Source organism: Eleutherodactylus coqui, chromosome 8 (assembly GCF_035609145.1).
Source record: "Eleutherodactylus coqui strain aEleCoq1 chromosome 8, aEleCoq1.hap1, whole genome shotgun sequence".
Taxonomy (NCBI): domain Eukaryota; kingdom Metazoa; phylum Chordata; class Amphibia; order Anura; family Eleutherodactylidae; genus Eleutherodactylus; species Eleutherodactylus coqui.
Genome location: NC_089844.1, coordinates 149,732,929 through 149,746,573, shown reverse-complemented (window position 1 = coordinate 149,746,573; position 13,645 = coordinate 149,732,929). Strand labels below are relative to the sequence as shown.

General features: G+C 47.4%; 1 protein-coding gene across 1 annotated transcript in view; it reads right to left on the bottom strand.

Annotated features, from left to right (window-relative positions):
• PEMT (phosphatidylethanolamine N-methyltransferase) overlaps nucleotides 1–12,233 on the bottom strand; it is a 143,992-nt gene extending 131,759 nt beyond the window's left edge. Inside the window, exons 1-2 of the mRNA XM_066576684.1 lie at nucleotides 12,018–12,233; nucleotides 8,322–8,429 (exon numbers count right to left, since the gene is read on the bottom strand). Of these exons, the coding sequence (XP_066432781.1) occupies nucleotides 8,322–8,414 (93 nt within the window). The 5' untranslated portion in view covers nucleotides 8,415–8,429; nucleotides 12,018–12,233. The remainder of the gene's footprint in view (nucleotides 1–8,321; nucleotides 8,430–12,017) is intronic.
• Between the last annotated feature and the right edge of the window lie 1,412 nt (nucleotides 12,234–13,645).

The following is a 13,645-nucleotide window of genomic DNA, read 5'->3' as shown; positions in this document are numbered from 1 at the left end:
CCGAATCTTTAGAGACGAGCGGGGAGATACTCGGCTAAGGCACTACTCGCTCGAGTGATGTGCCTTAGCGAGTATACGCACTCATCTCTAATGAGAATCCTTTAATGCCCCATCACCAATTTTTTTTTTTTTTATTACGACAATAGAGTTCATTTCAAAAAAACATTTTAAGTCCAAGTGATCATTTTCTCTTTCAGGTTAATGGCACGGTTGTGGGGACTAAGTTGACCCCTAGCTTTGCCAACTTGTATATGTGGGCATTCGAGAGCCACATTCAAGATGACCGTATAATTTCCTACCGTAGGTTGATTGAGGATACCCTTTTCATTTGGGATGGTGATGAATGAGCCTTACTTTGAATGGATGGGGTTTAGAATTTACCAGAACCGTCAGTAACACGAATAGTGGATTTCTGGATTATACATACAAAAAGGTAATATTCATAGTAAGACCCATTTCAAAAAGGTCGATGCAAACAGCCATTTGGATTTTCCAAGCAACCATGTGAGAAACTGGAAGACGAATATTCCATTTGGACAGTTCTCACGTATTCGTAGGAACCGCACAAATATACAGTCCTTCAAGGAACAATTAGTTATTCTTAAAAAAAAATAAAAAAATAAAAAAATGCGCATTTGGAGGAGCGAAATTATCCAAAATCGTTAATCCAATCCCCCTATACAAAAGCCCCTCCGTGCTTATTAATACGACCAGCTTCAATTTAATACGAAACACGCAAATTTCCGGGCCATTTTAACCAAACATCGGGGCATTCCTGAGAGGCACCCTTTTCTTGGAGATGATATTTCTGAACATCCAACTTTAATTTTTCGTAAGAACCGCTCCTTGAAGACATCTTCGTACCATCCTGCCCACGGAAACCCTTTGTGGAGTCTCACCCGTCTGTCAGTTCGGCTGGGCCTCATAGGTGCTGGGAGATGGCCTATAAGACATCCGATCTTGGGCGATTTCTTCCGATTGGCCAAGTATTAAGGTCAAGGAATCTCTCCCTTGTGGATCCATGTACAGGGTTTATTGGATTGCAGGCCCGTATCATTTACGCCATATTGGTCGAACTACGAGAAAGAATGAACCAACATCGGTCGAATATGCAAAAGGTTATATAAACCCGTGTCTGGAAGCACTCTTCTCTTTCGTGATAACAATGTGTGTGATGTAAGAGGGACACCTAGTACCCAATGGGTTATATGAAGTCCTTGGAAAAATGTGATCTCGCATAAACATACATTTCATGATGTAACATTAGAGATCTCTGATCTCATAACTCTCAGCTACCGCCCTTTTATATATTAATCTCTTTTCTATTGGAGCGCTCGTTTAGCACATTCCCTTATCCGAGGGGTTAGTTAATCTTCATTGTTTCAACTAATCTCACTTAGAACAGTAAACCCTGCTTGGCCTGCCTGTGAATCACGTTATCGTAGATGTACCTTCCTGGTGGATTGCATCAATATCATCTGCATTGGTCTGCAGCTTTTTTTTTGGTGGTGGTGGTCTCTTATTTATAAGACCCCATATAAACTGTTTTTCTCCCCATTTTTTCTGTGGCTGTAGTAGTGATCCTGCCCTGAAGACACGCAACCACTGAAGCTTGTGATTGGCTGAGCAGTATCAGTCATGTATAGAACGCACAGTGAGTGACACGTACAGCGGTAGATCAGTAGGGATCGGGGCGGCACCACTGCAGCAGGAGGACATGCAAGGGCTCATTTAAACCGGTGAATGCAATTCTGCACAGTGCAAAACACACTGTTTGCGATGCATATGCATGTGCGGGGTTACGGTCTTGTTTGCGTCTGTGTGCCATCCACGCATGCAAAAAAAAAAAAAAAAAAATGCAAGGTATGCCAGTTTCATCAACCCACACCAGACAGAGTGCGCAAAAACACTGCAGTGCATTCATTTGCTAATACGTGCTGACGTTTTTTTTTTGTTTTTTTTTTTAAACACAGCCATAAACAGTAATGGGCGGTTTTGGTCCAGGAATACAACATTTTTTTTCTTTTATTGCGCATCAGTCTGCGCAAAAACCGTACATCCGTTTACCTTAATGGGTCCGTGTGCTTTCCGTATTCAGTAAGTTACATATGGGCTGGACACAATGAGAAGACACCCTTGTGTGAATGACCCCCACCAGGAGAAGAGGAGTGCTTGTATCGCTGTATATTTTCCTGGTAAACCCCTTGAACGTACTCAGTGCCTGCAGCTCTAGCTGTGACTAGAGTAGACTACAGGCTATCAGTATTTAATACTATCCTACACAGTTTTCCATCCCTACGTAAGAGCAGTACAGCGGGCGATCCCCGGGTGAAGGTCGCCCCACGGGAACATCTGCTACCAGTATGAGGAGGCTACAGACTATGAAATGCGCCGGAGCAGCGAGCCTTCCGGGTCACACTGCACACATCGGGGATTATTCCATAGCACGGTGCGCAACCTGGAACAGATGTCAGCAACAGCGGCCCCAACACACCGTACCCGGTGGGCAAACGAGTGCGAGTGCACTAAGGTGCCTAACAGAGGGTGATGTGATGAACCCCACGGCCTCCGGGCCGGACCGTGCAGGTAATGGGACCCATTAGAGGTGGGCTCACAGTAAATGCGGGCATTGAAAGGCATGCATTTTCAATTTATCACACTCACGGGTCCGAATTGGGGATTCCGCAAGCGGAAGAAAAATTGCAGCAAGCTCCATTTTAGCGCAGAGGCTGTGCGGATGGCCCGCATTTAAGTCAATGGATGGGAGCGTTCTGTTGCCCCTCCGCAGTTAACATGGCGTATGAGCGGCGGAAACATTCGCAACGTCAAGAGGAAAATAGATAGAAAAGCTGGAGATCTTTCCTCCGTGCGGACGATACGCCTGGAAAAATGCTCGAAAAACATGATCATTTGCGACTACTTTCCACAAATGATTGTAGGTCATCCTCCGTCTGAGGTATTCGACCCGTTGGTGGAACCCGGCCTTACTGTTACGTTACTGGGGGGGGGCTCAGCAGAGAGTATCACACACGCCATACATTCAGATACATGGCTACGCAGACAGGATTAGATACACAGCTCAGCAGACGGTATCACACAGGATAGGATTAGATGCATGGCCAGACAGAATCACATTTATTATGATTAAATACACGATACAGCAGAGTGTATCACACAGGATAGGATTAGATACACAGCTCAGGAGATGGGATCACACATGATGTAATTAGATACATGGCTCGGGAGATAGGATCACACGCAATATGATTCCATACACAGCTCAGGAGATGGTATCACACATGATATAATTAGATACATAACTCAGCGGGAAGTATCAAACAAGTTAAGATTAGATACACAGCTCAGTAAATACAGAGTGGTCCAAAAGGTATGGAGACACCTGAATAAACGGTAAGTGGTGACTGGGAACGCCATCTTGTGTAACTGGTTGCTGAGAGGAAGGGGGCAAATCTGTGAGAGGTGGTGTCCAACACGGCAGCCATTTTGAAAGCCGCCATCTTGGAACCAAGTTGATATTTTCAAATGGGAACGGGTGCACGTGACATACGTATCTGATAGAGAATATGACGAAGATTCTAAACCAGCGCTTAGAGGTCAGGTATCTTTATTTCTGCCAAGGTTCCGTGACATGGAAGACCATGACACTCCACAACAGGAAATCCTGCATGTTCGTCCCGGATCATCAAGTCCGTCCTCTTCTCCCATTAGGATGCTCTGAGCATCCTGACTGGGAGAAGCAGAAATGCTTGTAGAGGAGTCCAGGATCCATTGTTGTATGTGCCAGACCTTGGATGTTCTCTGTGTAAACTCTGGACTTGGCATGACCCCACAGGTAGAAGTCCAAGGGGGCTACCATGGGCATGGCGCTCAATCTACTTCCCCGGAAACTGTGGATCCAGAAACTCACGGACTTCGCATCCATAATGTGAGGCGCACCATGCTGCTGGAAGACCACTGGGAGGCGCCATCTTCGTTGCACAAGACGGGAACACCTCGTCACGTAACTGCAGATACTTAGCAAGAGTAAGGTTACTGCTGATGAAGAATGGGCCACCATCGTCGTACCCCACACATGGCACCATGACTGTGTGCCAAACATCTTGGAGGGATCTGTGTGGGTTTGCGTCGGAGCAGTAGTGAAGGTTTTCTTTGTTCACCTCCCCGCTCACGTAGAGGTTTGCTTCCCCACTGAAAAGAACCGCCTATGTGAAATGTGGGTCCCAATACTATTGCTGCGACACCCATTCCGCCAACACGGCAATTGGAATAGTCCTCCTTGAAACAACGCAACAACTGGATCTTGTACGGGTGCCATTTGTGTGTAGCCAGTATCCATCCGCTGTTGGTTCGACAGATGCCGGATGCCACGTTGTGGGCTCTTGCAGAAGGACGCCAGGGCGGTCATTATTGTTGCTTCGTCTGTGGCAGTTCTGTAACGTCCACTTTCTGGGAGATCCAACACAGAACCTGTTTGGCAAAATATGGCAAGCAAAATTGCCAACTATGCCATGGCAAATGGGTGGTCTGTAAGGGTGCCAACCATTCAAGTTTGCTGCAATGGCTCACGCACTGCGCTCCCTACAGAGGACCACAATCTGTCCTCCCCTTTCGGTGTCTGTAACAAAGAGAGAATTGTCAATCACTTCGGCAGGGATAAAAGCTACGTCAAATGTAAGCAGAGATTTGGATTCCTCATCACAGTCATTATCAGAAACATAAGTCACATGCACCCCATCCCATGCGAAAATATCCAATTGGTTCCAAGACGACGGCTATCAAAATGGCCACCGTGTTGGACACCGCCCCTCACAGATTTGCCCTCTTCCTCTCAGCAACCAGCTACTTGGGATGGCCTTCCCAGCCACCGCTTTCCATTTATTCAGGTGTCTCCATACCTTTGGACCACCCTGTAGTATCATGTAGATTAGGATTAAATACATGGCACAGTGGACCGCAAATTCGTCCAAATGGACGAAAATGAGTAACAGTCGTTCCATGTAGACGCGGACATCCTGCTTTTTTCATTTAAACGATGGATTAAGTGATCCAAAATACATCATTCAGCCGCCGAAAGACGGAGCAGATACTTGAATATATGTCACTCATCTTTCAAAATACTGCAAGATGTCCTTCCTGCAGCGTGTTTACACCAGCCGCGAGGAGAACAATGGAATGCGGCGCCAGCCGCGAGGAGAACAATGGAATGCGGCGCCAGCCGCGAGGAGAACAATGGAATGTGGCGCCAGCCGCGAGGAGAACAATGGAATGTGGCACCAGCCGCGAAGAGAACAATGGAATGTGGCACCAGCCGCGAAGAGAACAATGGAATGTGGCACCAGCCGCGAAGAGAACAATGGAATGTGGCGCCAGCCGCGAAGAGAACAATGGAATGTGGCGCCAGCCGCGAAGAGAACAATGGAATGTGGCGCCAGCCGCGAAGAGAACAATGGAATGTGGCGCCAGCTGTTTACACTGTTAGTGTGTTTAAACAAACACTGGGCTCTGCAAACAACTCCTGCAGGTCCATTTACATGCAAATGAAGATGATAAAGTGGATAAAGTGTTAAAGGCCATTTACACTTTATGCAAATACATTGCTAAATCTTTCATTCTTTTAAAAAAAAAAATTATCTTTGTGTGTAAAAGGGCCTTTAGATACACCAGTCAGCAAACAGTATCACTCAATTTAGGATTAGATACACATGGCAGCAGACAGCATCACACAGAATGATAATTGAATATACGACTAAACAAATAATAATCACATAAATTAGGATTAGATACATATCTCAAACAACAGGACAGGCTTAGATACACAGGATCAGCGGCACACAATGGGAAGTGCAGTGTTGTGGGATTCTATGGGACTATATAGGAATAGAGTCTAACTATGTGACCCTGGTTATAGCGCTCCATCTGCTAGGAAGTCATCCCCGGAGCGGCTATCTCCTTCCCCTAGACTAGGCTGGTAGTGTCCACCTGTTCCTGAGCCTGCAGGTTACATGTAGCACGCTGCCCCAGATTCCCGCCTGCCAAGAACAGAAGAGATCATCTGCAGCAGGGGAGAAAAACTCTGCTCCTAGCTTCTGTACATGGAAGAGAGGGTCCTTTACCTGGAGGGGGCGCTGCGACCTTTGCTGCCATGTACACCGGTGCCATCACCTAGCAGCTGCCTCAGCCACCTACAGAGATGCCAGCGGCGGCCAGGAATTATGAACAGTCCCAAGTATCAGCCCATGTTGGCACAAAACCTTCAGGCCTCGGCTAAGAAGATGAAGAGGAATGCCACCTTTCAGCACAATGACCCAAAGCAGATCCCCAAAATCACCAGAAGAGCACAGTTTTGGAGCGTCCCAGCCAGAGCCCAGACCTGAATCCCATTGAGGATCTGTGGGTGACCTGAAGAGGGCGCTGCACACAGGATGCCCTCGCCATCTGACAGATTTGGAGCGCTGTTGCAAGGAAGAGTGGGCAAAGATTGCCAAGACAAGATGTGGCATGCTGGTAGACACCGACCAAAAAACACTGAATGCCGCCATAAAGTCAGAGGGGGCCTCCGCCAAGTGTGTGTCAGAGGGGGCTCCGCCAAGTGTGTGTCAGAGGGGGCTCCGCCAAGTGTGTGTCAGAGGGGGCTCCGCCAAGTGTGTGTCAGAGGGGGCTCCGCCAAGTGTGTCAGAGGGGGCTCCGCCAAGTGTGTCAGAGGGGGCTCCGCCAAGTGTTAGTTTAGGGTGGGGAGATTTATGGAACCACACTAGTTTAGAGCTTGTTTTCCCACCCAAAAAGACTTATTGATCCCAGTGGATTGTACAGATAGCGGGTCACACTGAGGGGATACATCTGACAGGATTCATTTTTGGCAGATTTTACAACATGGCATTATAACAGGATTTTTATATCCACTGTAACTTCCAGTATGTCAGGGCATGCTGGGAGATGTAATTCTGCAACAACTAGAGACCCGTAGGTAGCAGTCCATTAGAATTGTAACGTACACCGACAGTCACCCAGCTTTCCCAAAAAGGAGATACAAAGTAAGAAATAACTGACTGAGGAGGAAATGGTAGATTTTAGGGCGAGCACCCACTGGCGTTTTTTTACCTGCGTTTTGCGTTTTTCCTGCACAGGCATAGAGATAACATGTGTTCCTGTCCACTGGCGTTTTTTTTGCGTTGCGTTTGCGTTTTTAACATAGGAACTGTCAGTTGCATATGTGTCCCTATTTTTCTCCTAATGCACCCATGAATGTCAATGGAAATTAACGCAAAACGCCGCGAAAACGCCGCGAAAAACGCGCGGAAAAAACGCGAGAAACGCGGCGAAAACGCTGCGTTTTTTTCCCGCGGAGAACGCAAACGCCAGTGGGTGCTCGCCCTTAGGGTGATTTACTAACACTGAGTCTGTATACATTGGGTCCGGGTCCTCATATGCAGAACCAATGATTCTACAGTTGTTCCAAGCGCCATCGTCTACCTTAAGGACAACTACAGAAAGCTGCAGTTTGCAAGGTTTAAACCTGAAAACCTTCCAGAAATGCTGTCAGAAGAATGGCGGAGGACTGAGCTCACCCCATGTGACTTACCTGAAAAACACCAGACAGGATGTACACAAGTAGCAGAGCTCAGCTTGTGGTCACTTGGAGCAGAAAGCTATCTTATCTTAAAAGGGCTTTTCCAGGAAAAGGTTATTATTGATGACTTATCCTCAGGATAGGTCATCAATACTTGATCGGCTGGGGTCCCCCGCTCAAAGCAGAAGCCGCTGCTCCGACCCCCCTGTAGTGACCAGTGCGGCTCTCACACACTGACCAGACAGAAAAGACAAGACAGAACTAGAACTAGAAACTAGGAACTAGAAGGAATACTGGATGAACACACGCTGTCACAGCCATCCACTGCACCACACTGCAGAAACAAACAGTATTTATAGAAAGCCCAGCCAATCAGACACTCATCTCTGTTACAAGGCTGAGCAGTGCAGTCCGCTGATCCCCTCCAACGGGTCACAGCAATCACCCCAACAACAACTTATAAACCAGGAGATAATGCAGCAGAATTTCTCCTGCGGATTGTAACATGCAGGAAGTTTTACTATACAGCAGACTGCCTCTTCCTACTACACAGACTTGTTTTGGTCCCTCCCATTCATGCAGCCGGAAACACGTGCAGCATGTTTATTCCAAAATGGGCAAGACAAGTGGAAAAGAGACGATAGGATGCAGGAAATAGGGAGCGCTGTCAGGACGGCGGGTTATTTTCTACACACTGTCATTTCCCAGCTGCCGATGAGACTAAAACACTCACCACGTTCCAAAAGAGCGGATTGAATACTATGCAGGCTGCAGTCAACAGGAAGTTGTATTCTGTTAGGTCCACATATTGCGACAAGTCCGCCATGATGGATAGATCGATCTGCAAGAAGAAAGGTTAGATTTTTTCAGTTCTGGTATCAACACTGAGGTCTTAAGGCAACAAGGACTTCACTGAGGCTCAACGGGGGTATCCTGGTCAGCGGATGAAATTGGTGCCTTTCCATTCATTTCAATGGGACTGACGGAAATAACCAAGCACTATGCTCGGCTACCTCTGCCTGCCCCGTTGAAATTAATGGAGATGCAGGGTGCATGTGCAGTGGATGCATTCATTTCAGTGGAGCTGACAAACAGCTGTCTGTGCCATTGAAATGAATGGAGCCGCTGTCACACTTGTGTCCATTCACATCTGCATTGCAGATGAAGTCCTGCACTGTAAATTGGGGGGGGGGGGGGGCAGGTCCCCTATTCTTGGCATCGGTGGGGGTCCCAGTGGTCGGCCCCCCAACAAACTCTCAGTGAATGAGTGAAAATGTGTAATTTCAGCCACCGACTGGAATACTCCTTGAAGCCAGAAAGTACCTTGTGACTCGGCGATTCCAGAAAAGCTGCCTGGAGCCCGGCGACCATCTGATGTGTATATCAGAGGCCATAGATTGACATACAGGAAGTGGCATTAGTCCCCAACAAAGTCCCTCAGCACCGGCTCCATTCTGGACTTTGTTCGCCAACGTCAGTCTTGGTCCCAGTTCAGCGAAGAAGCAACAGAAGTCTGAACTATTAATTGTCTATTCCTGGTATTCCTAATCCACGAGGATGATTTAGTGGGAGCGCAACATCGTATAGCAACGCCTTGGGATAAGCTTTCCCGATAAGGAGGTAGAGGTTGTACGGCGTCACCTTTATACCTGGCACACAGCACTATGAAAAGCATCAGGGGACCCCCATTCCACCAATCGGGGGGCCTCCCCATGTAAACTGCTGGGTGGATAACAATGAAGCCGCTCGCCTTCCTGTCTAGGCGTACAGTCACATTGGATCAGTGCTGTACATTAGACTGCCTCTCCACGCTGCACAGACTTGTTAGGAAGCCGTCCCATGGGATCCGCAGGAAAATTAAGTATGCTGCAATTTCTTCCCATGCGTCCAACCCGCAGTCCGGGATGGGGGGGAAATAATCACATCCGCATGCTAATGCATCCCTACAGGCGGCTGGGGGTGCGGATCTGGTGGACATTGGGCCTTAGGGTGCTTTCACACTATATGCAGTGGCCAAATCTGCAGGGCTGAATACAGATTTTAACACAGATATGAAAATGGCTAAATTCTGCGGCATGTTAGATATGCACCTAAATCTGCATATTTAGGTGGAGGAATATTTTGGCACATGTGGATGTTCTCTTGACCACTTCAGGGCGGGCATTTATTTTTTGGGGGAGGGAGCTTCTTCATGCCACTTTCAAAAAAAAATCATAACTCTTTTTCCATCGACAGAGCTGTCCGAGCGCTTTTTTTTTTTGCAGACTTTTTGATCACTTATACCATATACTGCAATACTTCAGTATTGCAGTAAGTGGTATTTTTGCAGGCATTCTATTACAACATGACATAGGTCCGTCATAATAAATCAGAAGTACATGGCGGCCCTGGGCTGCCGCAACAACTGGACGACACTTCGTGTTCGGAACACCTGACCGTCGCTTGGGGCATTTAAAAGGTTAACAGCCACAATCGGCATCGTGAAAAGATCCACCGTCAGGCAGGTTGGCGGATCCACTTCTGCAGTCAGCAGATATACTGGATACACTCATATGGACCAATATACTGCAGGGGTGATAATCTGCAGATAGCACCAAGAGAGACGACTAATGGAAAGACTCAATCAGCCCGTTTCAGTGAAGCATATTGTATCCCATCCGTACCGCAGATCCGTATTACAGCCGTGTTACAGGCGACATAACGAACATATACCATTAGTATGTGCGCAAGAGAAGAAAAAGACAACACAACATAAATTTGGTATCATAGTAATCACTCTGTCCCATAGAATAGTTATATGTACACTGCAGAACAAGACCCCCTCAAAGATGGTGGAATTGCCCCCCCCCCCCCCCCGATTTTCCTTTTTTTTTTTTTCAGTCCATTATATACCATAGAGGAACACAACTCGTTAAGCAAAAAAACAAGTGGATGATTAAATAAGAGTTACCCGTGTTTCCCCGAAAATAAGACAGTGTCTTATATTAATTTTTGTTCAAAAAGGTTTAACTTTTTTACATGTATAGCTGCCTGGACACTATTTAAATTGACTTTTTTAATTAACTGTTAGCAGGGCTTAATTTTGGAGTAGGGCTTATATTTCAAGCATCCTCAAAAAGCCTGAAAAATCATTTTGCATCCTAAAAAAATTCTGGAAAATCATGCTATGTCTTATTTTCAGGGAAACAGGGTATGCTTTTCTAAGAGAGTGGAACGGAAAAGGGGGGGGGGGGGGGGAGGCTGCGTCCTTAACCCCTTATGAACGCAACAATCTGACGGATTTTCATCTCCATTTTTCAAAAAAGTCAGTTTTTTTTTTATTTTCCCATCGCCACGGCCATACGAGGCTTGTGTTTTGCGTGGCAAACTGTAGTTTTTCTTGGCACCATTTTTGGGTACATAGACTACATTGTAAAACTGTCATCCACCATAAACGACACAATACGATTACAACAATACCTAAATTTTGATATTCTTTTTAGGTTTTCCATGGAGGTTTTTTTTTTTTACGCTTTTTGCTGCGCAGGATGAAAAGTGCGATCCATTTATTGTACGCATCGTTACGGATACGACAATACCAAATACGTGGGATTTTAACTTTTTACAAACATTTTTTATGCTAATATGGGGGGAAAAGAGTTTTATTTTCCTTTTAGACACTTTTTAGGTCTCTGCGGACAACTTGTACAATCACACCTATGATCGCTATGATAAGGCATTGCAGGACTTCTGCCAGTTGTATCAGCGATCACAGGCCATGGCAATGAAGGACGCCTGTATCTGGGGTCCTGTTGCCCTGGCAACCCGTCGGACTCTCCGCTATTTCATTATGGCCCAGATGGAGCGCTCCCTCTGTGAACCCTTTACATGCTGCGGTCTACATCGCTCGCGGCAGGCACGGTGTTATGGTTTTGCCCCCGAGCCGACCCCTCCCACCTGTCCAACTCTATAGCGTGGGGTAAAAGTACGTGTTTTTTTTGCCACACTCCCTTTACATTAAAATCGGTTGTCCATTTATGCCATTTTCTGTCTCCTCCTCCCTGCAGGGGGCTCATGAAGGACACGTCCCAATATTAGGACCCCAGAAATCAGCTGCCATCACCGCTACCTACTATTTGTGAGACACAGTGGAAACACCTTTAAAAAGAGGTTGTCCAGAGTAAGAAAAACATGGCCACTTTCTTGCAAGCACAGCGCCACCTTTGTCCGTGGGTACTGCAGCTCAGCACCCATTCACTTCACAGGAGTTGCAGTACTACACACAAGCCTACAGACAAGGGTGGCGCTGTGTATAGAAGAAAGCAGCCATGTTTTTCTATCTTTGACAACCCCTCTGAGTGTCAGACGGGGTGCGGCAGTGCAGGGGTTAACCCCCCTACAGGTCACGCAGCCGCAATGTAATGAACACTATGAAACGTGCGAGATTTACCTTAGAGTAATCCAAATTACTGAGCCCTCCACAGCAGTCCCGGAGCCCAGGAGCCACTCCGTGTGCCAGTCTGCAGCTAGTGACCCGCCCGCCTCAGGGCATGGCTCAGGTCACTGACTAAAGGTCTCCCTGACGGCCACGGAGGCTCCTGTCACCGCACACGTGCGCTTCACGGGCATGTCACACACTTCCGGGAGGACAACCAGCTACTTGGATTCTGATTGGCTGGCCAGGATCCCGCGCCACTTTTAGGTTATGTAAAATTCTTTCTGATTGGCCGTTGGTCCGGTCTGCTAATGTGCCTTTTCCTAATTGGCTGAGGGGGAAAGTGGTAGGTTGCCGCAGCAGTTTCGTCTGGTTGCTATGACAACAGCATGCATTTAATCCTCTTTTAGGCTAGAGTGGAGTGGGCTGAAGGAGGGCAAAGGTCAGGTGACATCGGTCACGTGACTCTCCAGCAGTGATGGGCTCTGAAGAGACTAGTGGTTTCAGAGAGCATGCGCAGTCATTGAAGAGCCGCTGTGTATGGTCAGAGTGGAGTTGTGGGGCTGGGAGATCACTTAAAAAGGAGATGGGTGCTGTGGGCGCACAGGAGGCGAAGTGTGAGTGACTTGAGAAGCACATGGGACTGTATGTAAAGTGGGTAAAAGAAGGTCTGACATCGGCAGTCACATGATGCCAGAGGTCACGTGGAGCTATGTTGTATAGGGAGGCGAATGGCATGGGTCAGTGATGGCGAACTTTTTAGAGACCGAGAGCGCAAAAATACAAACCAAGACCCACTTATAGCAAAACTCCAACACGGCAATTTATCCTGAATGCTGAGGCCGAGCGCGATATTGGGCCGTGAAACCCGGGCTGATGCTGCGCTCATGCACATGTGATGTACATGCGAATGCGGGGCGTTGTTTTGAAGAAAAACGCATCCCATCTCTTCGTTGACGTTGCGATTCTCTGGTGCAGCTTTCACCCACAGTGACTTCACTAGTAATAGTGTCCCCCACAGTGGTCTCAGTAGTAATAGTGTCCCCCACAGAGGCCTCACTAGTAATAGTGACCCCCACAGTGGCCTTACTAGTAATAGTGTCCCCCACAGTGGCCTCACTAGTAATAGTGTCCCCCACAGTGACTTCACTAGTAATAGTGACCCCCACAGTGGCCTTACTAGTAATAGTGTCCCCCACAGTGGCCTTACTAGTAATAGTGTCCCCCACAGTGGCCTTACTAGTAATAGTGACCCCCACCGTGGCCTCACTAGTAATATGGCACAATGGCCTCAGTAGTAATACTCACCCCCTACAGTGGCTCCAGAAGTAACAGTGACGCCACAGTGGCCTTAGTAGTAATAGTGCCCTCCAAAGTGGCCTCACTAGTAATAGTGACCCCCACAGTGGCCTTAGTAGTAATAGTGCCCTCCAAAGTGGCCTCACTAGTAATAGTGACCCCCACCGTGGCCTCACTAGTAATATGGCACAATGGCCTCAGTAGTAATACTCACCCCCTACAGTGGCTCCAGAAGTAACAGTGACGCCACAGTGGCCTTAGTAGTAATAGTGCCCTCCAAAGTGGCCTCACTAGTAATAGTGACCCCCACAGTGGCCTTAGTAGTAATAGTGCCCTCCAAAGTG